Source organism: Sturnira hondurensis, unplaced genomic scaffold (assembly GCF_014824575.4).
Source record: "Sturnira hondurensis isolate 20B ecotype Veracruz unplaced genomic scaffold, ASM1482457v3 Scaffold0001221, whole genome shotgun sequence".
Taxonomy (NCBI): Eukaryota; Metazoa; Chordata; class Mammalia; order Chiroptera; family Phyllostomidae; genus Sturnira; species Sturnira hondurensis.
The window spans coordinates 3,721,059-3,746,338 of NW_028073852.1; the positions used below are offsets into that span (position 1 = coordinate 3,721,059).

General features: G+C 57.0%; 1 protein-coding gene across 3 annotated transcripts in view; it reads left to right on the plus strand.

The window, feature by feature from the left end:
* Positions 1–25,146, plus strand: part of RNF157 (ring finger protein 157) — a 64,808-nt gene extending 39,662 nt beyond the window's left edge. Inside the window, exons 4-20 of one of the 3 annotated variants that reach the window (XM_037065136.1) lie at positions 4,175–4,321; positions 4,767–4,884; positions 5,347–5,413; positions 5,720–5,763; positions 6,106–6,153; positions 7,752–7,823; positions 8,316–8,475; positions 8,582–8,694; positions 10,665–10,903; positions 11,496–11,604; positions 13,389–13,500; positions 13,918–14,111; positions 14,347–14,409; positions 15,492–15,540; positions 17,260–17,370; positions 20,742–20,782; positions 22,425–22,511. In XM_037065136.1, coding sequence (XP_036921031.1) covers positions 4,175–4,321; positions 4,767–4,884; positions 5,347–5,413; positions 5,720–5,763; positions 6,106–6,153; positions 7,752–7,823; positions 8,316–8,475; positions 8,582–8,694; positions 10,665–10,903; positions 11,496–11,604; positions 13,389–13,500; positions 13,918–14,111; positions 14,347–14,409; positions 15,492–15,540; positions 17,260–17,370; positions 20,742–20,782 — 1,687 coding nt within the window. In that variant the 3' untranslated portion in view covers positions 22,425–22,511. Of the gene's footprint in view, positions 1–4,174; positions 4,322–4,766; positions 4,885–5,346; positions 5,414–5,719; positions 5,764–6,105; positions 6,154–7,751; positions 7,824–8,315; positions 8,476–8,581; positions 8,695–10,664; positions 10,904–11,495; positions 11,605–13,388; positions 13,501–13,917; positions 14,112–14,346; positions 14,410–15,491; positions 15,541–17,259; positions 17,371–20,741; positions 20,783–22,424 lie in introns of those variants that run through there. The other 2 variants (XM_037065126.1, XR_005069265.1) reach the window with 2 other exon arrangements.
* Positions 25,147–25,280: the final 134 nt, after the last annotated feature.

Genomic DNA, 25,280 nt, shown 5'->3' on the forward strand with positions numbered 1-25,280 from the left:
CCCGGTACTCGGGCCAGGCTCCAGGTCGGGTACCCTCCTGGGGGCAGGGGCAGCCACGCCCCGTAGAGACCCCCAGAGCAGCTGTACCTGGCCCTGAGCCTGACCCACGCCCACTGAGATCAGGGCTGTCTGCATCCGGGTCAGACTGCCTGCCACAGTCTGTGCTCGTGGGGAACGCTCCTTTCCTGGAAGAGTCACTCTTGGCTCTACTTCATGCATTTAAAAAACAAACAAAAAAAGAATTATGGAGGGAAAATTGAATCTTGCAGATACCTCAACAAGCCTGTGGAAAGATGGGATATTGGCAGTTGGAATCTGAAATCCTCGTTTATTGCATATGCTTACCATTTACATTTATTCTTCACCTCTCTGCCCTTCTGCTGAGGAGCGTGGAGTGCCCGGGGTTGGTCGCTTCATCTCCATCATCAGCTCTGCCCCAATTCACCGTCCTTGCGCCAGCCCGAGACCGTGTCAGTTTCAAACCCATGCCCCCCTCTGCTGGGCTCACCAGCACCCGGGGTGGGTGGGCTTGGTAAGGGCAAACCAGGACTCCTGGATCTCTCTGACGGGACTGGGGAGATGACTCAGACCATCCTATGCTTGTTCAGTCAGCCGTGTCAGCTCTGGGAAGTTGATTGCTCTCTGATAATTGTGCTTTAACATCACACCTTAACTGAGATGCAGCGCACACACCATATAACTCACCCTTCTACAACCAGCGATCCAACGGTTTTTAGTTCGGTCACTTCATCTGACTCAGACCTTTTCACTGACCCCCCAAGCACCCCATACTCATTAGCAGTCACTTCCCATGTCCCCCAAACCTCTCTTCTAGGCCTAAGTAACCACTAATCTATTTTCTGCCTCTCTCCCTTCATGTTTGTACTTTATTTGTCCCTGGAGTTTTACTTGCTTCCCTAAGTACTCTCCTAGCCCTGGGGTCAGATCTGGGGCCAAGAGGCGAAGGAGTCACCCCTGCTGCAGGACAGTCCCCAGGGACAGAACAGGCTGCGGCTCCTGAGGCCATGGGAGCCTCCGGTGGTCAGCTGCTCTGTCCCCTCTGTGTCTGTCATCAGTGACCTGCCCATGAGTTTGATGGGGGTGGGCGAAGGGCCTGAGCCTCAGGGCGGTCCTGCCTCCAACATGACGGAGGGGCCATGGATCCGGAGCAGAAGGAGCGGCTGCGGAGCCCCAGGACTCAGGTCGGGAGCAGGAGCCCAGTGAGCTCCGGCCCCAGGGCTGCTTGCTTGGTTTGTCCTGGGTGGAAAAGGGTGACAACCTTGGTTTTCCCGGCTGTCGTCGAAAGTACACAAGACAGTGGAAGGAAAACTGCCTGGTGCTCAGTAACCGTTAGGGGGTGGCGCTTCTGTTTTTGTTTTCCGAGAATATGGGAGCAGTAAACTCGGTGTCTCCGATTTCTGGGTAAAGGGGGAGGATCGAACATCTACTTTTGCTTTCTCTCAAAACCCCACTGAAGAGGACTTTTAAAAGCACAGTCCACAGGAATTAGGAGACTGGGAAAGGAGCGGTCGAAACACAATTCTCAAAGCTGGAGACAGGTGGTGCATATTAAGTAACTGAGCAGACCCAGGAAGCCAGAGCCCCAAGCAAGCAGAAGGGAAGGCAGAGAAGAGCCCAGTGTGTGCGGTGACATCCCCAGAGGCTGAGGACCTGGCAGCACCAGGCACTCTGGCCGCCAGGTGGCAGGCCAACGTGAGGATCAGTGGAAAGTCTGCTTACAAGGTAGCCAGACCCCCTCACCTTACCCTGTGCGGCCAGGACTGCCCTCCCCACACCCTGCAAGCAGCTGATGGAAGGCTCAGAGAATCCCCTGGCCTGGGAGACCCGGGCCCACCTAAGGGTAGGATGCGGCNAAGCAGAAGGGAAGGCAGAAAAGAGCCCAGTGTGTGCGGTGACATCCCCAGAGGCTGAGGACCTGGCAGCACCAGGCACCTCTGGCCGCCAGGTGGCAGGCCAACGTGAGGATCAGTGGAAAGTCTGCTTACAAGGTAGCCAGACCCCCTCACCTTACCCTGTGCGGCCAGGACTGCCCTCGTCTGCTTACAAGGTAGCCAGACCCCCTCACCTTACCCTGTGCGGCCAGGACTGCCCTCCCCACACCCTGCAAGCAGCTGATGGAAGGCTCAGAGAATCCCCTGGCCTGGGAGACCCGGGCCCACCTAAGGGTAGGATGCGGCACTGATGTCACTGGGCGCTCAGCCCTCCAGCCTGTCCCCACCCCCACCCCAAGGCAGCCAGGCCTTTGTCAGAAAGCAGAGGGATCGGCACACCTGGGTGGAAAGACCAAAAAGACTCAGGGAGCCCCCAGGGAGGCTTAGTGTCCCCAGTCCCCCTGTGTCCTCAGAGTTCCAGTTGGGGGCCGACATTTCTCCAACAGAAGCAACCAGCCGAAGATCCTTGGATGTGTAAGAAGCGCCTGCAGTGTGAAAGAAAGTGAAAAAACAAGCTGACGGGGGAAAGAACACAAAGTGGAAACAAAGATTCTGCAGGAAGAGGAAAACTTCGTTTATAGCCTCAGACACAGAGAGGGCACAGTCTTATTCTGTGGATGCAACGGCACACGGCATTTCAGGAACAAAAAAGCCCTCAGAAATTAAAAACCCGTTGGAATGAAAAATCAGTAGAATGTTGGAGGAAGAGTAGGGTTAACGTCTGGCAGTGGTTCGGGAAGGAGAACGGAGGATGCAGATGGAAGGAAATCAGCAGTGACGGGTGCTGTGAGAATCTTTGGCTGCTGCGGCTCAGTGTACTGGGCATCGTTGTGCAAACCAAAAGGCCGCCGGTTCGATTCCCAGTCAGGGTATTTGCCCAGGTCCCCCAGTAGGGGGCATGCAGGAGGCAACTGATCCATGTTTCTCTCCCTCTCTTCCTCCCTCCCTTCCCCTCTCTCTAAAAATAAAGAAAGAATTTCTATAAAATAATAAAAAGGAAAAGAATTTCTAAATCAAAAGGGCCACCATGGGCCCTGCACCACAGATGACAGAGGAGATTCTGTCTCAAAGGAAACACGGTCAGCCGTTGGGACGGAGCTGAGAACCCTCAGAGGCTGGAAGAGAGACACCTTGGAATGGCTTTTTAATGGACTTATGACCTGGGATTCTTTACACAGCCAGACTTTCGACAAAGTCTGTCCGACTGTACAGTAGAATCTCTCAGAAGCTTTAGCCCCTCCCCGCCCCCGGCCAACAGGCCCCTTTCCAGGAAGCTACTGTGCTCCCCCCAGGGGGAAGGAAGCCCGGAGAGGCAGGAAGCATGCGGTTCCCCGAGAGAGGCAAAGGGACTCGGCAGGGGACGGGCAGGGAGGCCCCGGGACGGGGCTGGGTGCAGGTGCCAGGTCCCGGGCCCAGGGCCCAGACCGAGCAGGTCAGAGGCTCCATACGGGACCTCCTCAAGAAGACGAAACGCATGGAACACCCGGTGCCTCTGACCGTCCAGAAAGCTGGACAGCCGCAGAGAGTCCGGGGGTGAGTTAGTGATGACATACACAGGAAACTGAGCAACTGAGGAAAACAAGATGAGCACAGACATGAAGAAAAATGTATACAGGGAAAAGCAGTAGCAGGGACTCCTCTGCGGCTGAGCGGTGCATGCTGTTGGTGTGGTCATCGTACAGTGGACACTAATGGACCGAACTGACAAAGTCCGGCCTTCACTGCATGGCAGATGGGGTCCTTCTATGGGGCAGAGCAAGTGGGGAGAGAAAGACGTCCTCCTTTCCACCGTAGGGAGTCGATCAGTGATGCCCGGAGCTGAAAACACATGTTATTTAGGAGAAACCCGACGTGTTATTTAGAAACACGCAGGTCATGGCCAGGAGTGAGCACGTGCAAGGGTTTCCCCCGACACGGCGGAAAGGCAAGGAGTGGGGCCCCAGGGAAACTATTCCAACGATGTGACTAGTAATGGCGATTACAATGAAAACTGAAAATGAAACCGGGCAGGTGAGCGAGGATATCAGCAGCAGCGCCATGAAATATCAGAAAGCACCCAGCACCCACGGCAGCGGCTCGAAGCCCTCCACGGGCGTCCCCAGAGCAGGGTTAGGCCAGAGGTTGGGGTCATGGAGAGAAGCCCACAATATAAGTTAAAAAAAGAGGTAGATTTTAAAATGGTGATTTGCTACCCGCCAAACGCCGTCTCCCTGGCGTCCTAGGTGTACAGAGGAAGTGAAGACCCCTGGGGAGGAGGCCGGCAAAGCTAAAGTCCACTACAACGTGGAGTTCACCTTTGACACCGATGCCCGCGTGGCCATCACCATCTACTACCAGGCCACCGAGGAGTTCCAGAACGGCATTGCCAGGTGAGGGCGAGAGGCCCGTTCCTCCCCAGCCAGGTTAGGCCCGTGCCTTGTCCTCAGCTGTGGAGGGAAACGTTCCTTTCCCGCAACCAGGTGAGATCCGGCTCTCGAGTTTGAGTTTTCCCCTACCAAGCCCCACTCTGCGCCTTTTCCCTTTCAACTGTGCCACGTGGGTGCAGTGGCGGGTGACCCCACAGCCCTTCGGGGCCTTGAGAAGCTGCAAAACCCCACTATACTGCCCCTCCATGGCCGGGCAGGTTGCGTAGGTACGTTGAGTAGCACAACCAAGCAAAAGCGAAGGAAACAGGAAACAAAGGCGGTCTGGTCCAGCCGACTCCACGCCCAGGGCCCGCAGACCATGGAGAACAGGCACCAGGAAACGGGTGTCCATAGAGTATCGTCAGGGCAGTGCGCCCTGACTTCGCTTTGCTTCCTGTGTTGGCCGCAGCTACGTCCCCAGAGACAACAGCCTGCAGTCGGAGACGGTGCACTTCAAGCGGGGGGTGTGCCAGCAGTTCTGCCTGCCCTCCCACACCGTGGACCTGTCCGAGTGGGCTGAAGAGGAGGTGAGCAGCCGCCGCCGGAGGGGGCGGGCTGCCGGGAGAAGGTGCGGGGCAGCTTGCACACTGGACCCTGGGCGGGCCCGGGAGCTGGTTAGGACCACGGTCCGCAGCACACGGTCTGCCCGAGTGCTCGAAGGTTGTGCTCACCTTCAGCCTTGTAACGCCTGCACACTCCTAAAAGGATACACCTAACCTCGTAATTTTTCTATCCAAACTGGCCCCTTAGCCCCTTAGCTCCTTAGCCCCTTAGGGTGTGTCAAGAGAGCCATGCTCAGAGCACCTGGGGGGTCCAGGGCTGTCGTGTGTGACATTTTAAAAAGACACTGGGGCCTTCCGTTCGAGGCACTCGGGCAGCTACGAGGTGGACAGAGGAGGAGCGGAGATGAGGTTCCTTTCCGATGGGCTCCTGTGCCATTTCAACACAGAAGTCCTTCTTCATTCTTACATTCTGTTCTTTCTGTTCAGCTTGGCTTCGATCTGGACCGGGAGGTCTACCCTCTGGTGGTCCACGCGGTGGTGGACGAAGGAGACAGTACGGACACCCTCTGTCTTTCTCTGCCGACACCTTACCCTGCTGTAGCACAAGGCCCAGGGCAGCGTGCTCTCCTCTGGGGGTCACTCGGGCAGTGTCCAGCCCTGGCCCGCACTCCAGTCCCCAAGGCCCTCGGGCTAGGAAAGCCGCTGGGTTCCATAACGTGCCCCTGTCGAGGCAGCTCCGGACGTTTGCAGATGGCAGGGAACCAGGGAAGTCGGCGGGTGTCCACGTGTGTTTGGTTTTCTTCTTCATCCATGTGTCTGTCTTTCTTTCTTTCTTTCTTTCTTTCTTTCTTTCTTTCAGAGTACTTCGGCCATTGCCACGTGCTGCTGGGCACTTTTGAAAAGGTACAGGAGTGGCTCTGTGGGCTTCATTTTGGCATGTTTGGCCCCTTCGTGGGAGGACGCGAGTAATCCTTCTCGCTGGCTGCCAGAGCTCAGCCAATGGGGGCTCAGGAGGCTGGGGGTCTATGCTAGAGTTGAGTCCCAGCTCTGCCAGCCAGTTGCACATGACCTTCAACCCAGTGGGCCTCATTTCCTCTTCCTCAAAGGAAAGGGTTTGACCAGATCAGGGAGTCTGTAATGCCACACAGCGGGTGTCCCAGAACACGCACAGCTGGGAGAAGTGACAGCGAACAGCTGGGGTGCTCTGGCCTCCCCCTTGTCACAACTGTCACATTCTCATTCCAGCACACAGATGGGACCTTCTGCGTCAAGCCCCTCAAACAGAAACAAGTAGTAAGTATTGGAAGGCCGGGAACTGTTGACATTTCCTCCCTTCCTCCCTTCTTTTTTTCCTCCCTTCCTTCCTCTGTCCCTCCCTCCATTCTTCCTTACTTCCCTCTCTCTCTCTCTCTCTCTCTCTTACTCTTTTGCTAAGCACACTTCTTCCCCTCCCACCCACCCCCTTTTAAATCAAAGAGCAACAAAAGGGTATGCTTTTATATGTCAGAAACTGCTTGGGTGGCCTGAAAGGAATACTGATTTTTTGGTGCCTTTCTTGTCCCAGAGTTGTCGGTGTTGAGTCAGCCATTATCTGAGCGAGGGCCTCTTGAAGTGAAAGGACAAGATTTGTCTCCGGGCGTTAGGTTTGGGGAGAGCTTCTTTTATCTGAAATGCCAGGCCTGACACATTTCAAACTGAAGGATAAAGTGCCGGTGTCCGATCCAGGGCCACTTGGATCCCTTGGCTTCATTTATCTGACCAGCGCGTTTCCAAAAGTCAGAGTTTGCTGGCCGTCCGCCCCTCCAGAGCGATCAGCAGGTCATGCATGTGTCCGCTAGGGGCCCTGCCCAGCTGGTGCTGCACTGCCCAAGCTGCTGCAGAAGGAGGAGAGTCGTGGAGGGTGAGGCGGGGGCGGTGGGTGCCCGTGGCATTGGCAGGCCCCCTCCCGTGGGCGATGGGCATCTGAAACCCTGCATTATCCAGTTTGGGAGGTTACACGCTATCCCCTCTTAACAAGGTCACCAGTGGTCAGTAACACCTTCGTCCACATCGGTTGCCAGTGTCCTTTGTAATACAGCCCGTGAGTTAAAACGGGTGTTAACAGAGGCAGAGCAGGAAACAAGCTTGCGCTAGAGCGCAAGCCCAGGGTGCTGCCTGGAAAGGCCAGCACCCGTGGGAGGCCCCAGGGTGCCAGGAGAGAGTGGACGATGGCCGGGCTTTCTCTGTGTGGCTAGATGGCATTAGTAATGGACTTTGTCACCCTGGAGAGTGGGTCACAAAATCGGTGACAGGCTGGGTGGTGGGGAAGAGGCCAGGCAGAGGAGGGGAGTGGCCTCCAGTAAGGAAACAAGGGGAGGGCCAGCTTCGAGCCAGGTGGCCTGAATTAGCGGCAGTGACACTGGAGGTCGATGTAGGAGTTTAGGAAACGTGGCCGAGAGGCGAGCTTTTGCCGCGTGTTGAAAACTCTGTGGCGATGAAGGGCGCACCCCTCTTTTCCTTGCCCATTTCTTCTCCTCTTTCTTTCTCTTCCATTCCTTTATTTGTATAATGCCCAAACCTAACCTTTATTTCACAGCTGATGTCATATTTTGAGGAATATCCTTCCGTCTTTTTCTAGTCTACGCCTTTCTAAACTGTCGGCAGCAGTGAGGGGCAGGGCAGGTGTGGCTGTGCCGTGAGCCCTGTGCTTCCTGCTGGTGAACGAAGCCTCTGATTTTTTCTCCTCTCAAAGAGAAAACCTAGGCAAATGAAAGCATCCTTCGCTTGTCTTTTCACGGTGAAGCTGTGGTCCTCAGGTCCAGGGCGGTGGGAGTGGGGGGGGGTGAGTTCCCACTCTTACCACTCAGTAGAGTCAGCCTGTCCTTGAACTTCTTTCTGTGTTTGCTCTTCAGGTGGATGGGGTCAGCTACCTCCTTCAGGAGATCTATGGAATTGAGAACAAGTACAACACGCAAGAGTCCAAGGCAAGTTCTGCCCGAGATTTTGAATCTGTTCTTCCAAAGAGGCAGAGTGAGGAAGATCTCGGAGAAAGCCGGGGTCCAGGGAAGTCAGGAGCCAAACTCTGGACTCAGCTTGGCCCTAGCAGGGTATTTTCCGGTCCGGCATTGCGATGACTATACCTTGGTCACTTTGGAAATGCAAAGCCCATGCCCCCGTTTGCTGGTAGGGCTTTCTGGACACCGATCGTAAACTCCTCTGCTTCCTGGGTGGTCTCCTGGGCCCCTCGGCTCAGACGGCCAGAGGGAGCCAGACCTGAGCCTCGTAGGATGAGCTGGAGAGAACAGTTCCCAGAATTAGTGCACCCGAGTCTGAGATCGCACCAGGTAAACTTCGAAGTCCAGTGTGAATGAATGCGAGATGCCGTTCTCGTGGCCCGCCCCAGCCTTCAGGCAGATCGCCTTGTGTAGAAAGGGTGTGTGTTCCCTCACCGGCCCAACTCCCATCTCCCCGGCCAGGTGGCGGAGGACGAAGTGAGCGATAACAGTGCCGAGTGTGTGGTGTGTCTCTCGGACGTCCGGGACACCTTGATCCTGCCCTGCCGCCACCTCTGCCTGTGCAACACCTGTGCAGACACCCTGCGTTACCAGGCCAACAACTGCCCCATCTGCCGACTGCGTAAGCCCCCGTGGGTCAGCGCGATGGGGGCTCTGGGTGGAGGGATCACGGTTTCTGTCTAACTCCCGCCCCCAGCTGTCCTGATGGCCCTTCTCCTGCCGCACAGCCTTCCGGGCTCTGCTTCAGATCCGAGCCATGAGGAAAAAACTGGGCCCCTTGTCCCCAACCAGCTTTAACCCCATCATCTCCTCGCAGACATCCGACTCGGAAGAGCACTCGGTGAGTTTGGCTCAGAACCCTGGGCCCTGCCAAGCCAGCGCTGTGTCCCCTCGCCACCTCTTCTCACGTTTGGCCCCTCTTGACCTGACTTGGCAGCAAGTAATTAAATCTGGCAGCGGGAGGGGTCAGTAAGCTGGCTGAGCCCAGGTTTTGCTGAAACTGACCTGTGCCTCCAGGGAAAGTGTCCACTGCTCGTCAAACCCCTTCCCTGCTCGGACACCCGGTATCCAGTTGGCATTGAGCGTACCCAGAGCCCTCCTACCTTCCCGCAATGGGGCCCGCTGTGGGACGTCCCCATGAGGAAACAGTGGGGGGCACTGTTTCGGATTGGAATACTGTTTACTGTCCCTGTTGGAATCCTGGAAGTGTTCTGTGTGGGGAGGGTGGGGACCCCTTTTCTTTATCCCATTTCATGGCTTTGGGGGCTGGGAGCCAAGCAGCTGAAACCCTTCTCCTGGCCCCCGAGTGAGGGCAGGATAGTGGAGTGAAGGCCCCGAGCCGGTGGGTACAGCCTGGCAGATACCAACTTGCTTTACATTACACACCAGTGGAAGAGACTTATCGTCCAGGAAGTGACATCGGCGTAGTTCGTTAGCTATGTGGGGAGGAAAAATCCGTTTAGCGCTTCGCTCCTTACCAGATAACCAGTTCCATGTGGAGTAACGAGGGAACTATATTATAAACAAAGCAACCAAGCAAAACATTAAAAACCTGGAATAAATTATCAGTGACTCTTTGGTGGACTTCGGGTGGGAGAGGCTCCCTAAGCTTAAAAGAAAAAAAAAAGACTGCAGATTTTTACACATACAAATTTTAAAGCTTCAGAGGTGTAAGAGACGACCAAAGCTAAAAGGCAAACAACCAACCATTTAAAGAAAAAAAATGTATTCACGACATTTTCATCAGAGCGAAGGCTCAGAGCTTCGCTGCAGGTCGAGTGAATAGACTCATATGAATATGGGTAGTAGGTCAAGGATCAAAGAAAATTCTCAGAAAAAGAAACAGCGGGTTCACCCTCGCTTTTTAAGTCAACACCGTTAAAAATCAGCACTATGCAAATTAAGATGAGATACCATTTCTTACCTTTCAAATTCGAAAACCTTTTTAAGGTTTTTCGTTCTGCTATTAGGAGTGTATCTAGAAAGATCATTGGGAAAAAAACAAAACACTTGTATATACCAAGAGCCTTATACACATTTATACCCGGTACTCTTAAGGTCCACGAATTTAATACCAAGAAAATAATCTGAAAAAAAAAAGATTTATGCACCAGGACTTCCCTCAGATTGTTTAGTCAGAAATGTCAGACACTACTGAATCCCAGCACCGGCGGGACCGTTAGGGACTCTCGGTGTCTTTGAAAAGGGGACGTGTGTGAGGGAAAATGTTTCTGTTTGGGGAAACAGGCAGGTTATAAGACTGTTACCGATAGATGGGCTATAACTGTGTGAACAGTAGAGAGGAAAGCCAGGGAAAATACACAGGATGAGAATAAGGTTATTCTTTTGGGTGATTTGATTATTTTTTTTGAAGATTTTATTTATTTATCTTTAGAGGGGAAGGAAAGGAGAGGAGAGAAGTATCCTGCGACCCTTTGGTTCGCAGGCCCGCGCTCAATCCGCTGAGCTACACCAGCCAGGGCGGGTGATTTGATTATTGATGGGTTCCCCCCTCCTTTCTACTTTTATGTAGTTTTTCCAAATTTCTTGTAACAAATGTTTCTTGTATATTTCTATTATGATTTTTAAAAAACCCGAACATTCAGAAGAAGTTCGTGTATAAGCAGAAGCTAGGACTATGGGGTCCTTTGGCATGTTAGCTTTCTCTGGCCTCTGGTATAGAAGCTTCTGACAGAGCCCCAGACCAGATGTAAAAAAAAAAAGACATTTTTCCAGTGCAGAGTAAGAAATGCATCATTCCGTCAAAGGAAGAACATTTCACTAACTTTTCAACCTGTCTGCTTCCCCCAGTCCTCAGAGAACATTCCGCCAGGTTATGAAGTGGTATCTCTTCTAGAGGCCCTCAACGGGCCCCTCACGCCCTCCCCAGCGATCCCTCCCCTCCACGTGCTGGCAGACGGCCACCTGTCGGGAATGCTGCCCGCCTACGGCAGCGAAGGCCACCTGCCCCCTGTCCGGACGCTCTCCCCTCTTGACCACCTGTCCGACTGCAGCAGCCAAGGGCTGAAGCTCAAAAGGAGTCTCTCCAAGTGAGTGGCCGCCACCCAGCAGTGTCGGCCTGGGGTCCTCGGCAGGGGCTTCCCGGCATCCCTTGGTGCTGGCCTCCCCGTCCTGGGGGTCAGGGCAGGGGGCCCTCTGGGCTGTTCCCAGAGCGTCTGATTTCACTGACAACCTGGGGCCAGCTCCTGGGGGAAGCTGGTCCCGTCTCTCAGGAGAGGAAAATTAGATGCACACGGGCATTTGGGGGGATCCAGATGGACAGGTGTGTTACGCATTCTGTCCGTTGGGGGGAGGTAGGGAGCACCCTTCAGTCTGAAGACTAAAGCAACCTTGTGATCTGTCTCTTTAAAGCATTAAGTCCAGCTAGGCACAGGTCGTGATAAAGGAAGGCATTTTATAGATGAATATATTAAGGCACTGAAACAGTCAGTGATTTTTCCCAAGTTCAGACACAAGTTACGGAAGGAGCTGAAGAGAAAATGCAGGTCTTCTGCGCACCCCCACACCCCAGTCTTGGTCCCTGCCCAGCTCCCGCTCCTCCCTGCTCCCTCGAGGCCCTCCTCTCCTGGCGTTGTTCTTCAGGGGCTGTGGGCTCACTGCTGGCCCCTCGGGCTTCTGCAGGTCCATCTCCCAGAATTCCTCCGTGCTGCGGGAAGAGGAGGACGAGCGTTCCTGCAGCGAATCGGAGACGCACCTGTCTCAGAGGCCATCGGCTCAGCAGCTTGAAGAGGTGACCACATGGCCCTCCCTGGCTTGGGTGTCGGGCTCCAGTGCTCACTTCCCCAGCGAGCCCTCTGAAGCCGGCAGCAGAGGTTTTGTTCCACTCGCTTGCTCACTCACCATGGGGCCTGTGTCCCCCACCTGTGACCGCTCCACGGGCTGTGGCAGAGGGGAGGTGGCAAAAGCCCCTGCCTGCAGTGCTTATGTTCTTTCTTTATTTTTTAAAGATTTTAAATTCATTTTTAGAGGGAGGGGGAGGGAGGGAGGAAGAGAGGGAGAGAAATGTCGATGTGTGCTTGCCTCTCGCACACCCCCCCACTGGACACCTGGCTGCAACCCAGGCATGTGCCCTGACTGGAGTTCACAGGCTGGCGCTCAGTCCACTGAGCCACACTAGCAAGGGCTCAGTGCTTATGTTCCTGATCATGGGTCAGGGGCAGGGTGGGGAGACAAAAGGCAGTAAGTAAAACGCGTGTTGGGGGCACTGTGGGTCGCTGGACGGATAGGGGAGAAAGGGGGTGTAGAGCCGAGAGGTGGGGTGGCTGTCCTGAAGGAGCAGCCTGTGAGTGAGACCAAAGATAGCATGAGAGCAAGCTCTGCAGACGCCAGGGGCAGGGGCTGGGAGCCCAGGCCCCACAAGTGGGAGGGCCTTGGGAGGCCATGCGGTGGAGGGTGGAGGGCAGGCGCTCCCCTCAAAGACTTCAGTTAACACAGGGTTGTTACAGCTGGTGCCAGCAGGCAGGGAGCTCGGGGCCTTGGAGCAAGCACGGGTGACAGAGAGGGTCCGCCCTGAGGGACCCCAAGTCTAGCAGGGACAGGCTGAGCACACAGATGACAGCACCGTGCCTGACACATAGCTGTTGCCCAGTTAAGTGTTTGTTGAATGAATGAATGAACTCTAGGAAACTAGTGTGCCCAAAATGGGGGCCAGACAGTGCAGTGGCAGAGGTCAAGTGGAGGAAACCAGGAAAAGGTGCGAGGGAGGACCCACGCGGAGCCAAGTCTCAACAATTTTAGAAAGAAGACAGGGGCGAGCCAGACCTTGGGGGCGGGAGGAGGGGAGTGCAGGCTGAGTGGGTAGGTCAGTGGTTCTGGGAGAGCTTCCTGTCCTGAAGGCCCGGCTGTGGGCGGTATGGAGATGGCGGTGGGGGAGGGGCGGCCGGCTGAGCCAGGAGGTGCTCCAGGAGCCAGGCAGGGGGCACGGCAGGGTCGGAGGTCAAAAAGGAATGGGTTGTGGAGATGGAACCCAGAAGACTGGGCACCTGCCCAGGTGGGGTGAGGTCGCCTGTTCGGGTGGCTGATAGGGGGGGTTGGGGGAAGGGCAGTGCTGTGTGGGTGTGGGTGTGTCCCCACCCCCGTCCGCACCAGCTGGAACTGACCCAGCTTCCATGTGGGGGCACCCAGCGCAGGGCGGTCTCTGCCGCTTCGTATTCTTTTCCTTCAGAATAAAAGCCGTTTGTAACCCCAGGGAGACCTGGGCTGTTCCCATGTCACAGCTGCTGGGTGACCTGTGTCACCTGAGCTGCTGCCTTTGTGCAGCCCCAGCAGACGCTGTGCCTGGGCCGGCTGTGCCGGCTGAAGGCGGCACCTCCCCCTGGAGACAGCCGTGCAGGCCAGGCCTGGAGAGCAGTGGGGACGAAAGAGAAACCACCTGCCTCTGCCTGTCACTCAGGTGGTGGCAGTGGGGACCTCAGTGCCTCCCAGGGCCCCTGTCCTTCTCCTCCCCTCTCCCCACACTCCCTGCCCTTCCCCGTCCTCCAGTGCGTCTGACCTTGCCCTCCTTCCTCCCCCCAGGAGTGTGGTGTCACTCCGGACAGTGAGAACCTGACCTTGTCCTCATCAGGAGGCATCGACCAGTCGTCTTGCACAGGGACACCTCTGTCTTCCACCATTTCCTCCCCAGAAGGTACACCAGGGAGCAGGGAGGGACCTCACGTTCTCCCCTCAGCCCAGTTCCCCGAGACAGGCCTGGACAGACCCGGGGGCATCCAGCCGACACCTAAGCCAGGCCCCGCATAGAGGGGAGGGAGTTCCCTCTCCTGGGATGGAGGTGGTCTTGCCGCTGAGGGTGGGGGGGAATGGGTGCAAGCAGCTGTCTCACTCCCAGTCCTGCCAACCCCTGGTCCCCAAGGTGGAGTTCTGCGCTCCCAATGAGAAGGAGCAGAACCGTGGAAAACCTTAAATCTAAAACCCTTTTAGGTGAGGGCGAGGCCGGGCCACCGGGGCCCTCGCTGTGTGGTGCAGGGAGCGAGCACGCGCCTCACTCGGCTCTCAGAACCCGTGCCTGACCTCCATCTCCTCCCTCCACCTCCTGTCTCCAAAGACCCTGCCAGCAGCAGTCTGGCCCAGTCGGTCATGTCCATGGTGTCCTCCCAGAGCCGGCACTCCCAGATCAGCACCGACACTGTCTCCTCCATGTCCGGCTCCTACATGGCCCCTGGCACCGGCACCGAGGACGAGGGAGAGGCTTTCCCTTCCCCGCTGGGCGACAGCAGGGCCGCCTCAGAGGAAGGAGAGGTAAGGAGGGGCGCAGGGCTGCCCTGTGCGGTGTGGGGTGGGGGGATCCCAGGTGGCTCGCTGCAGTGTCTGCCCGGGACCCCTGTGGATGCTTGGAAGGGGAGCCATGGGAACGAGGGGAGTAGGACCCGAGGCTCCCCCTCAGACCCACCTCTGGCTGGAGGCGGGGCTGAGTTTGCTGCCCGGCCAGCTGGGCATCTGTGTCGTCACTCTTGTCACTCCTTCGCCTTCACAGGTGCTGCCGGCGGCGTCTGCAGACAGCAACTTCGTTGGCCTCGCTGAAGAGCAGGATGCAGAGGTAACACCCCCAGGGACGAAGCGCTGGCTGGGGAGGCAGACAGGATGGCGCTGTCGCAGTGGCATTTGGATGGGGGGTGGGCGGTGCAGGGGACGAGGGCAGCCACAGGCTCCGGCATTGGCACGTCCGGCCAGCAAGGGGCACTGGTCTCAGTTAACAGGCCTGGAAGGAGTTGGGTGAGGAGCACTCTTCCCCGCCAGACCCTGGGCCTCACAACTGGGTTTGTCCTTCGTCACTCAGTGACTATTTACACAGGACGGCTCTGTCAAGGGCGCTTCCTGGCACTGGGGCCAGCAAAGGCCCGAGCAACCTGGTTTCTGCTTGCCCCCCACCCTCTGTACCAATGCGGGGGGAGACACGTCACAATTCAGCTGGGAAGTGCCTTGATCGAGGTGTGTGGAGGGTCGTGAACTGCCCGGATCACGGGGAAAGCTCTAGAACTTTTTCTTTTTTTCCTCTAGAACTGTGTCGAGAGCCACATGTTCTCAAAGGAGTGTCTGGGTAGGGCTCACAGCCCTCAGGGATTTCAGAAAGTTTTCAGATCTCCTGTCTGCTTTTTCACTGGCCTTTCATTGCCATCTGAGAAAACAGGACGTGCAAAACCACGACCCAGGCTGTTGCTGACATTCCTGGCAGGCCTGCTTACTGCGCCTCAGACGTGGGCCCCGCAGCCTGCCAGGCCTCCCCGGGCTGGGCCTGCCTCTCTGCCCAGCAGCCCTGGAGTTAAACCCCAGCAGCTCGTTCAGTCTTCAGCCCATAAATATACAGTTGGGCCTTTCCATTTTTTAATTTTTATAACAATTTATTTGGGCCAAACAGAGGGTACACCTGGAAGCAAGATCTCAACAGCCTGGGAAAAATGCTCCTGCAGCTGGGTAGTGACCGGCGCAGTGCACACCGCACTGTTCCAGGGCCTGCGGTGCTCTCGGCCTGCCCTCCGGAGCGTTTGTGCAGATGGCCCACTGCAGTGCCCGGTGGGCCTTCGACTGTGTGGGTGGTCGCACCCCAGCCTCCGTGGGGCTCATGGGCACTGTCGTCCCTCACCAGCTCAGGAAACTCACTGTGCCTTCCTTCCATTGCAGGGGAACGACGTTATGGAGGAAGACGATGGATCCCCCACACAAGAAGATGGTAAAAGACCTGGTCTTTTGCTCCCTCTTGTTACACTCTTTCCTGGGTGTTCTTTCAAGGGTCTCGCAGGGGGCACTGGCACCAGTGAGTGGCACTTCTCTGTGGTGTGCCGTTGGGCAAGGGTCATCTTCCTGATGGAGTGGCCCAGCCCACAGGGTGCCTGAGGATGCCAGCGGCCTCCCAGCTCATTCTGGGCTCTGAGCCAAGGCCACCCAGAGGAGGGTGCTGTGGGCGACACTGCAGTTCTCCGTTTACATCAGACAGGCCCTGAAGCTTCTTGGGCAGCTCCCGTGGCCCTCCTGCCCTTGGAGGCTGTTCAACCCAGGCCCCCAGAGCTGCTCTCCCAGCCCCCAAGTTGAGCGGCAGAGGAAGGACTGCTAGGCTGCCGGTTTGGTTCTGCTTTAGCCAAGACAGTGGCTGACGTTCCATAACGGGGACCTTAGGAGCCAGCGGTGCAGGGAAGGCACGGCAGGGACCAGTGTCCTGTGACTGTTTCAGTGATTTCCTCGTGCTAATTCAGGACTCAGCGCTTCCGTTGGAAGAATGTTGTTTCTCATACAGCTGGAAGGGGAGGGGTGATCTCCAGAGCAAGGGAGTAGGAAGGAGGGGGTGGGCTGGGAATGTCCCACCTGGAGATGGACTTCGAGGGGTTCCAGGAACCAGCGCCCCTCCCTCCGCTGCTCTGAGGCGCCTCCTGCAGAAAGGCACCTCCAAAGCAGACCCGGATGCCCTCCGGGGCGCAGATGTCATCCTAGTTGCTTCTGCTTTAGCGCTGGCCATTGCTTGGGAGTTCAGGGGTGTGCATGCGGACTTGGCCACTCTCGCCCGGCCAAGTCGCCCTGAAGGAGGGCATGGCCGCCACGGCTGAGCCTCCGCCACATGTTTGCACGCCAGCCCCAGATGGCATTGGGCGCCTCATCGACCAGAGTGATGTTCTCGGTGCTCCCTCTCCTCCCTCCCTCAGTGCTCGAGGCTCCCCATAGTGTTCGCTCCCGACAGGTGCAGGGCCGCCGGTGTCCCCACCCGACTTTCCACAGCCCGCACAGTGGGTTTATGGTCCTTCCCCTCCCGTTCACCAAGAGAAAAAAGGAGGAACTTAAAAAAAGTAACTTCTAAAAGTTTCCCCTTCCCCTCTCATATGTCTGTAGGGTTCAGGTCAGTTCCTTAAAATATATTCGACATAACAAATTCCGTAATTCTCCAAAGCAAATAAATCCTGATTTTGTGAACATGGTAACTCTGGCTTGATACGCAAAATTATGGGCCCTAAGACCTTCCGTGGTGGTTCTAGTGTTTAGCATTTGCAGAGCCTTCTGGCGATAAGCACACCCCACAGCACCCACAGACACAGGCAGGGGCAGGGTGGCTTCGCCAGCAGGTCCCCCAGCTGGTCCCCACCTCTGGCAGAGCCCCGCATGGGTCCTGTTCCCGGGGGAGCCTGCAACCCAGCCAGCAGCCCTCCCCAGTGGTCTCACCTGCTGTGGATCGGCAGCTGGAAGGGGGCCAATTAGGGAAACAGCGGAGAGCTCGAGGACACGTACCTGCCCACCCAGTTTGATTCCTATTATTGTCCACTCTTTACCCACTTAATTATTGTCTTTTTTTTAAACATATGATTTTTATTTTTTTTGTCTCCATCCTTAAGACTTTTATTTTAAGGACAGCAAAGCAGAGAAAAATCCAGCCAGCCCCTGTCTAACTGCATTAACTCCGTTACAGGCCAGAGGACATGCGCATTTCTAGGTATGGAGTGTGACAATAACAATGACTTTGACATCGCAAGCGTGAAAGCACTGGACAATAAGCTGTGCTCTGAGGTCTGCTTACCTGGTGAGTGGCAGTCTGCTGAACATGAACTTTGCGGGAGACGCTCCCCTGCTTGCTCCCCTGCTCTCACCCTGGGACACTTGTCTCCCGCCCCGCAGCTCCTGCAGGAGCCCCGGGCTGTGCTGAGATGCCGGAAGCCCTTTGCCCAAAGAAAGTGAGGAGGCCTTGGGACAGGCCTCAGCTCTGGGCCCTGGGCTCGAGTGTTGGGACAGGAAGAAGGGAGAGCTCTTCCCGTCCTTCCCACCAGGCCTGGCCAGCCCCCTCCATCGTGATCTTGGCGATCCCATGGCGGGTGGCTGGTCGCGTCCTCATCGGCAGGAAGTTCGAGGCAGACACAGCTCTCCTGCATGGAAAGGGCCCCTGCAGCCCCTACAGGGACTGCGTTTCAGAGCGTCAGCGAGACAGCTGCCTGCGGGTTACCAGTTGCCTTGTACTCGTTAGCCCTGGAACCCAAAGGAGGGGTCAGGTCAGGGGTCGAGGGTGACCTAGCTCCCTGGAACCCTCACTTTAGATGTCACCAGGGCTGTCAATGTGCCCCTGATTCCTTCCCACAACACTACAGCGCATCTGGGCTGACTTCCTACAAAAGAGGCGTGTTGCTGACCCCATGTGGAGCACTGGCCGCCTCCGACTGGCGTGCCCACCCCAGGCCCCTTGAGCCACCGCTCCAAAGCCTAGTCCTACCCAAGTGGGTGCAGTCCAGCTTGCCCTCCCAGTCTTCTGGCAGACATTGTCCTTCACACGTGCTTGTAACCTCCCTGGCACCCCCGACACACAGACCTGTGTCAGCCTCAGAGCAGCCCCGTCCCATCAGGGGTCCAGTGCTTTACTCGTTCAGCGAAGTGGCAGCGGCCACACAGCCTCCTGCGTTGCCACGCTCCATCCGCCCGTGAAAGACCCGGGTCCTCCGTGCCCGGCCGTGGAGGCTGCGGCCGGGCCGGGCCTCCCGGAGACGCTTCCTCCAGCCGTTCAGAGGGCTCGCGGGTCACTTCCGCTTGGCGCTGACCCGGTCAGGTCTGGACTGCCCTTCTTGCCTCCTGCTCCCCACCTCGCTGCTGTCTGTCCGTTCGTTTTTCACTTCTGTGTGCCAAGCGTAAATCTGTCTGTCTGGTTTGTTCATTTTTCAACTCATTTCCGTTACCTGGACTCTGTCCAAAAGTTCATGTTCGCTCTGTGCCCACACTGCCCGCCAGGCTGCGCTGCGCCCACGCCCACGCTTGCTGGGCCTGCGCGCCCCCGAGAAGCTCTCGCTTAGGGTCCCATTCCTAACCGCCAAGGGCCCATGCTCTGGTCACTAGGACTTTCTGAGAAAATAGAATGTGTGAGGACACATTAATCCCCGTTCCTGAAGAACAGGGTGCTTCTGTGCAGGGGTGAAGGGAGGGACTGGTTTTCGGCCAAAGGGGACGTCTCCGCCCCGCACCTATGGCAGCCGCACCTACATCTGCTCACTAGGCTCCAGGAGAGAACCAAGGTTCCTGCCTCCCTCAGGGGCTCCCCACCACCCCCGTTTTCTGGCAGCGGGAAATTGTGTTAGCCCACCAGCCTGGTGGAAATTTGAGCTTATTCCTTCTGCTTCCTACTCTTCCTCACTCCCTCCTGTCAGCCCGCTTGTTGGTACATCCTCCACTCTGTGGGGATGCGGGAGGGGCGTGAGACCCGGAAGGCACGAGGAACCCCTGGGGTTCCTCCTGCTGATCTTGGAAGGGAGCCAGCGGTCCTGAGATGAAGCTGGGTTCACAGTACAGGCCAGACCTGAACCAAGCGCCTGTGACAACTGTCGGGAGAGGGGTGCGGGTGTAAGCACTTGAAGTGTCCCATTGTCCCCTCACCGGAGGTCTCCAGGGCTCCTTTGGAAGACGGAAAGCCTATCTGCTCTCGAGGTAGAATGTTTTCTGGTTCTGTGTTAGCATCATGCTGGTGGCGGTGTGCTGGGGAACTCTCTGGAAGCATCTGCTGAGCTAGTGACAGGCGTACCCACTTTGGTAGGTCTTGTGGAAGGAGTAGGCCTCTTCTCCCTCAGCTGTGAGGTCGAACTTCCATCCCATGCCTTCGATATACTCCGGCCAGCTGGGCTCAGGACAACATCCCCAGCCCTTGGTCTCTGCTTGACCAAGGAGGATAGACAGCCAGCGAGAGGCAGAGCCTGGGGACTGTCAGGTCTCCTGTCTGCATCTCTCTCCCCATGCTCACAGGGTGGCAGGGAGGTGGGGGGGAACCCAGGCCGAGGCCCAGCCCATGAGTGGCAAGGACCACGCAGGTCCCCATTGTTACCACTTTTGTCATAGTGACACTGGGAGGCCACCTGTGTCTTCCCCTAAGAAGTTTCTGGTTGTTCTTGGGCCCCCAAACCAAGGGGGTGGGGGTGTGTTCTGAGACGGCTTTGAAAGGTTCGCAAAGGAAAGAATCCAAGCAAAGTAGGCAGAGAGCGGATCGGGATTTGTGGACCATACTAAGCAGTCGTGGTTTCTGAATGACTGTCACCCGAGACGGGTCTGGGGACCAGTGGCAATTCTGTGAAAAGCCTCTGGGGAGGGTGCTGATGGAAAAGAGCAAAGATAACTTGGGTTGAGTAGTGGCAATACAAATACAGTTTTAAATGGCTGCATGGAGCACAATGGGCGTATCTAGTGAAATCTGAAAGTACTTACGGATTCCTGAAATTCCAGGGGAGCGAGCGGCCGGACTGAGATGTCCGGGGAAGTGCACGCTTCGAGGCAATACGGGAACATCTGAATGACTCTCTTTCCCCTGGAGAGAAACTGCGAGACTCTTGAACTATTACTGTAGCCCTTAAGCTTAGCCACAGGGAAGGGGTGCGCAGAAGGGCCCTAAATGTGCTCCCAAAATCTACCTCTAGAGGTCTCTTGACTCTCCCGTTTCTGATTCCCTGAAATGGGAATTGAATGGAAAGCACCTTGATCTATCTCCCTGTGAGGGTTTTAAGCCTCCCAGCCCTGGTTTCTGGCCAAAGGCAGGGCTGGCTCAGGATCTGTGCGCCTCCCAGTCTCCTTTCTGTGGCCAGGCTGGCCCGACCCGGTGAGCAAGCGTAGAGCGGGCTTTGCTGAGGGTGTGTCAGCATCCTTTGGAGGGGAAAGGGCACCACAGAGCGTAGATATCAGGGACCAGGGAGAACAGATGTCGTCGGAGCTGGGACTTGAGGCTGCCCCAGGAGGAACGGGGTGTCAGCCTGGTGACAGATCCTAGTATGGTGGTGTCTGCCGCGAGGGCGCGTGCGAACTCCGCCCAGGCAGGCCACCGGTCAGCCCGCGGGCTCTTGGTGAGCTGGTGCCGGCGGTGTGGTTTTATTTTGTGCATGCGTGTGTGTCTTCTCTCCTGTTCACCATGTGCTTTTGGTCTTTCCTACCGAACAGCCGCAGTTCCGGAGTCCTGCCCCATAAACATTGAGGAATAGGTATGAGATCTACCCAATTGTGTAAATGAACACGCCACTCATGTCACTGTGGGGTTCCTAACGGGAAGGGCAGCCTTGCCTGCTCGTCCCCCTGTCCCCCTGAGAGTGCCATCCCTGAGGAAAAGAGCACTGCCGACCACACCCCAGACTTCAGCACCCCAAGGGCCAGGGGTCCCCCAGTCCCTGCCGGGTGTGGGAGATACAGAAGCATTTCCTGTTCTACTCACTTCTCTTCCCTGGGGGCCCCTCCTCAGACTGTTACTAGAGCCTTGGAGGGATAATCCCACCAGGACATTTCTGGGAAATAAGCAGTTTATACCCTTAATCCTAGTGTTTCTGCCATTAGACCCCACACATTTGTGAGTGTAGATGCAGCAGCGAGCCTCAGGCCCACCCTCCAGAGCTGTCAGCCCTGCCCAGGACAAACTTCCCCTCTTGTGGAGGGGGTCAGGGCACAGTGTGAGAAGAAGGGGTGGCCATGTAGGCTGCTGGGGGGGCCCTCGCCCTCAGAGCCCCTGGGCCTCCACCGGCAGGGACCTGGCAGGGCAGGGTGTGGGGGATCCCAGAGGAGGGAGGCCTTCCTCCTGAGCGTGCGGGCAGCTGAGGCCCTGCCTCCCCTCTCCAGAATGGAGAGGGTGGCCCTGTGGATGGAGCCAGGCTGTGGGCTGGGAGGGCAAGTAAAGGGAGGTGGAGAGAGAGATGAGGGCAGCCTGAACAAAGCCTGGGGTGCTAGCGCTTTCTGCCAGTGGGTGCCCCGCTCAGCTCTCCCCCAGGGGACTTCATTCAGTCCTCCCAGCGGTCCGCGAGTTAGTGTGGAAAAGTGACCTGCCTGTGCCCATACAGTCAGTAAACTGGCACCTGGGAGTGAAGCCCTGCTGTTCCAACAACAGATCAGACACCTTAGGAAGTGACCAACCCAGGGAGTGTGGCCTGGATGCAGAGCACGAAGGGAAGGGAAAGGACAGGTTCCAGCATGGCGGCCAAACTTGGGGGAGGGCAAGGAAGTTAGTAGGTGACTCCTGGGGGGCCCCAAGATTCTTGGGCTAGTGTCTGCTGAGGGTGATGGCACCAGTGGATAGCAAACCTCAGCGGGCTGCTTGGGTTGGAAAGAGACAAAGAGCAGCAGGTATGGGGGACAATGGAGTGTCAAAGCCGTGGCACTGTCCCCCACACCCTGCTGGGTGGCCAGTCACTTCCTGCCCCACCCTGGCTCCACAGCAGTCTCTGGGCCCAAAGGAGCACACTCTTCTCCCCCCGCTCCACGGCTTCCAGCCCCAAGGAACAGCTCAGCCGGACCCAGCGGCTTTCCCCCGGTCCAACCGGAACACGCAGACCAACCTCAGAACTAACGAGACACAGAAGTGGGTCCTGGGGCAAGTCTGTGAAACAAGAAACACCCTGCGCGTCCCTCTGTCGGTGGGCATGGTGGGTGACTGTTCGTAGCCCAGTGGGGCTGGCGCAGCCCCCGCACCTGGCGGTGCCCACTTCTCCCGTTGCGCTTTCTTGCTGTGGCCAGCACGGGAGTTTCAGGTGACATGCGTCCTGCCAGCTTCCATGCCAAGCTCCTGGGCCACCCCGCTGGAGACACCATCTGGACCTGACCGGAGGTCTGGCTCCCGTAACCTTCCTCTCTCTTCTGCAGGCACCTGGCAGGCTGATGACAACGGTGTCAATTGTCGGGACACACAGCGCCGCCGCCTGTCGTCCAGCAGCCTGGAAGACGTCGAGAACAGGCCCTGCGTCTGGGGTCCCTTGGCCGTCTGAGAGCCCCGCCCCGCTACCAGACAGAGCTCCCTCCTGTCCCCAGGCTCCATCCTGACCTCACTGGACCGAGGGCCCCCTGGGCGTCCTCAGCAGGACACACACAGACTTTCATAGCCACGTGGAAGCCAGATGTCGAGATCAGCCTGCTCCTCCTCCCAGCCTCGTGTCCTTCCATAACCGCCATCCCTCCCCTCCCAGGACGGACGGGAAGCCTCCTTCCTCCTGCAGCCGGTAACCACTGGATGACTGCAGCTCGTGAGACCCTTTGCAGAGACTGTCTAGAAGTTCCCCCTGGATCGTGATCTTCAGGTGGAGCCAAGGCGCACAGGCGGGTGGCTTCCCGAGCATCCCTTTCTCCTTGCCGGTGGACCAGGAGACTTGGAGTCTCCGAGGCTTCTTAACAGCCATCCGTCTGGCACGTTTTGGCTTCTGGGACATCGTAACCAACTCGAACCCTCCTGTTGGAGGCGGGCGGTGGGGATGACTCCTGGGAGAAGGGAAAGCCACATGGCACTCTCAGTGGCGTTTCCTGATCCTCAAGGACAGGAGAGACGGTGGCAACCGAGAAGACAGATGGAAAAATGGTTCTTTCTTTTGGCACGTGAGCTAGTCTCTCGTGCCTCGTGCGTCTGCCTATTTAGGAAGGGGGCCGTGAATGGGAGATTACCCCCTAAGTATCACCCACAGGAGGGTTTCTCAGGATCGGGCCATCCGAGAAGGCCTGGGGCTCCGCCCTAGGCAGCATTTCAGAACCTCTGGTTTCAGCCGCCTCTGTGTGCCGGGCGTGCGCGAGCAGCTGCTTCAGTGCAATGGCCCTGTTGGGTGGCATTCTTACCCCTGGCGCCCCCATCTCCACCCTTGTTGTTAATAGTTTAATAGTTGAAGAAATAGGCTGCAAGGAGGGTGGATCCCCCCGCCACTGGTACCCCGGAGCCCCAAAGGAAATGGTAGAGAGCACCAAGCTGGGGCCAGCAGTGGGCTGGGAGCCTCCCCACCCTCCCCATATTCACCCCCCCAACCTTCCCATGTTCCTGAGCCTGAGAGAAGGGGAGGTATTGCCTCCCACAAGCTCATTCGAGAGTCAGAGACGCTGCTCACGTCAGGTGCTCACTCCACCTCGGCCCAGGCGGCACATGTGAACAGAAGCCTGCAACGGCAAGGCCACACAGCCCCATATGCTGCTGGGTGTTCTCTCTCCTGAGCCCCAGCATTACGGACCCCTCATAGTTCGCGGGGAGATGCTTTGTCGACTGGCTTTCAGGAAAGGTGGTTTTTCAGTGGAGCACGGGCCGCAAAGCAAAGTTGGGTCCAACAGTTTGTGAGGCTGAACTATGGAGCCTAGGCTGTCCCTGTGCTGATGGCTTGTTAGTATTGGGAATTGTCACTGGAGAAGAGTTTCTCGGGGCCCTTTCCAAGACCTCGCAGAGAGCCCAGGGCCCAGGGGATCCTTTGCACCTGCTCTGTGGCTTCTTTGCTCTGCCAGGTGGGTGGGGGACCCTCACACTGCCTAGTGGTTGTGGCTCATGTTCTGCTCTGGTCCAGGGGGGGGCCCCGTGGTTCTGAGAGAGGTGGTGTGAGCCCAGCCAGACTCTAAGCTGCTGTCTTGAGTTGCCAGCTCCCCACCCCTCCCACTGTGTGCTTTCAGTCCCTTTCATATTTAAAACCTGAGCAATAACCCCCCCTCCCTGATTTCTTTGCAGTTTGAGCCCCAGAAACATCAGGGAACAGGAGCCTCCCTTAGCCTGGGGTAGTAATACACAGACCCACCTCCTCTCCCAGCAGGTAGTATTCGCGGTGTGGTGTCACCTGAGATGAAGGAGGTGCAGGTAAACAGTAGCCACAGTGGCCAGGAACCCTAAGAGGAAGCCATTATCTTCACCCTTTCTGGGGGGGTCTGTGTCCTCTCCCAGGAAGATTCTTCTAGGCCTCGGTTCCATACCCCAGACATCTGCGTTTCAGAACGGCCCTTCAGTCCTTGTTTTTCAGACCCTTCCTGTCCTCCCGTCCCCACCCCCGCTTCTTTATTCTCATCTAGATCTTTGGCAAATAGCAAAACGCCATCCAAAGAGGCTGGTCCTCAGTCAGCCAGACCAGGGATCAGGACACCTGCCAGCCCCACTGCCCCATCCATCATCTGGACATGGTCTCGTCGCAAGCAGATGACCCAAGGAGAGTGGGTGGCCCGGCTCCTCACACACAGGAGCACTGACTAACTGGAGGCCAGATACTCCTCCCTGCCACACTCAGGTTGGAGCTCTCCCCTGGCCTCCGGGTGGTAGAGGGCTCCACGCGCCCCACAAAGCCGCTTCTCCTCCTGCTACCCAGCTCCATCCCACCAGGGTTTATGGGGGCCTCTTGAGGCCATCTCCCCTGGAGAGAGTTCATGTCCTGTCCACCCGATCCTGGCACGCTTGTTGCTCACTTCGCTTTAGGATCTACACACCTGGCGTGTGCAAGTGTGTATGTGTACTGTTGTGCCCCTCTCCCTCCCTGGAGTTACACTTGGGGGCACACTACAGTGGGAACATCAAGGATGCAATATTTACGGATTGCTGCATGATTCTTAAAACTGAATAAAACTGTTTACAAGGGAAGGAGGGCTGTTGACCGCAGCCAGCTTGTTTGTGAAAGCTTCCGTCTGCCCTGTTCCAACAGCCCTTCGTACCTCTGCTCCAGATGGTGCGGGCGCGGAGGAGTGGGCAAGGGGCAGGGGAGGATGTGCCCCTGGGCTGGA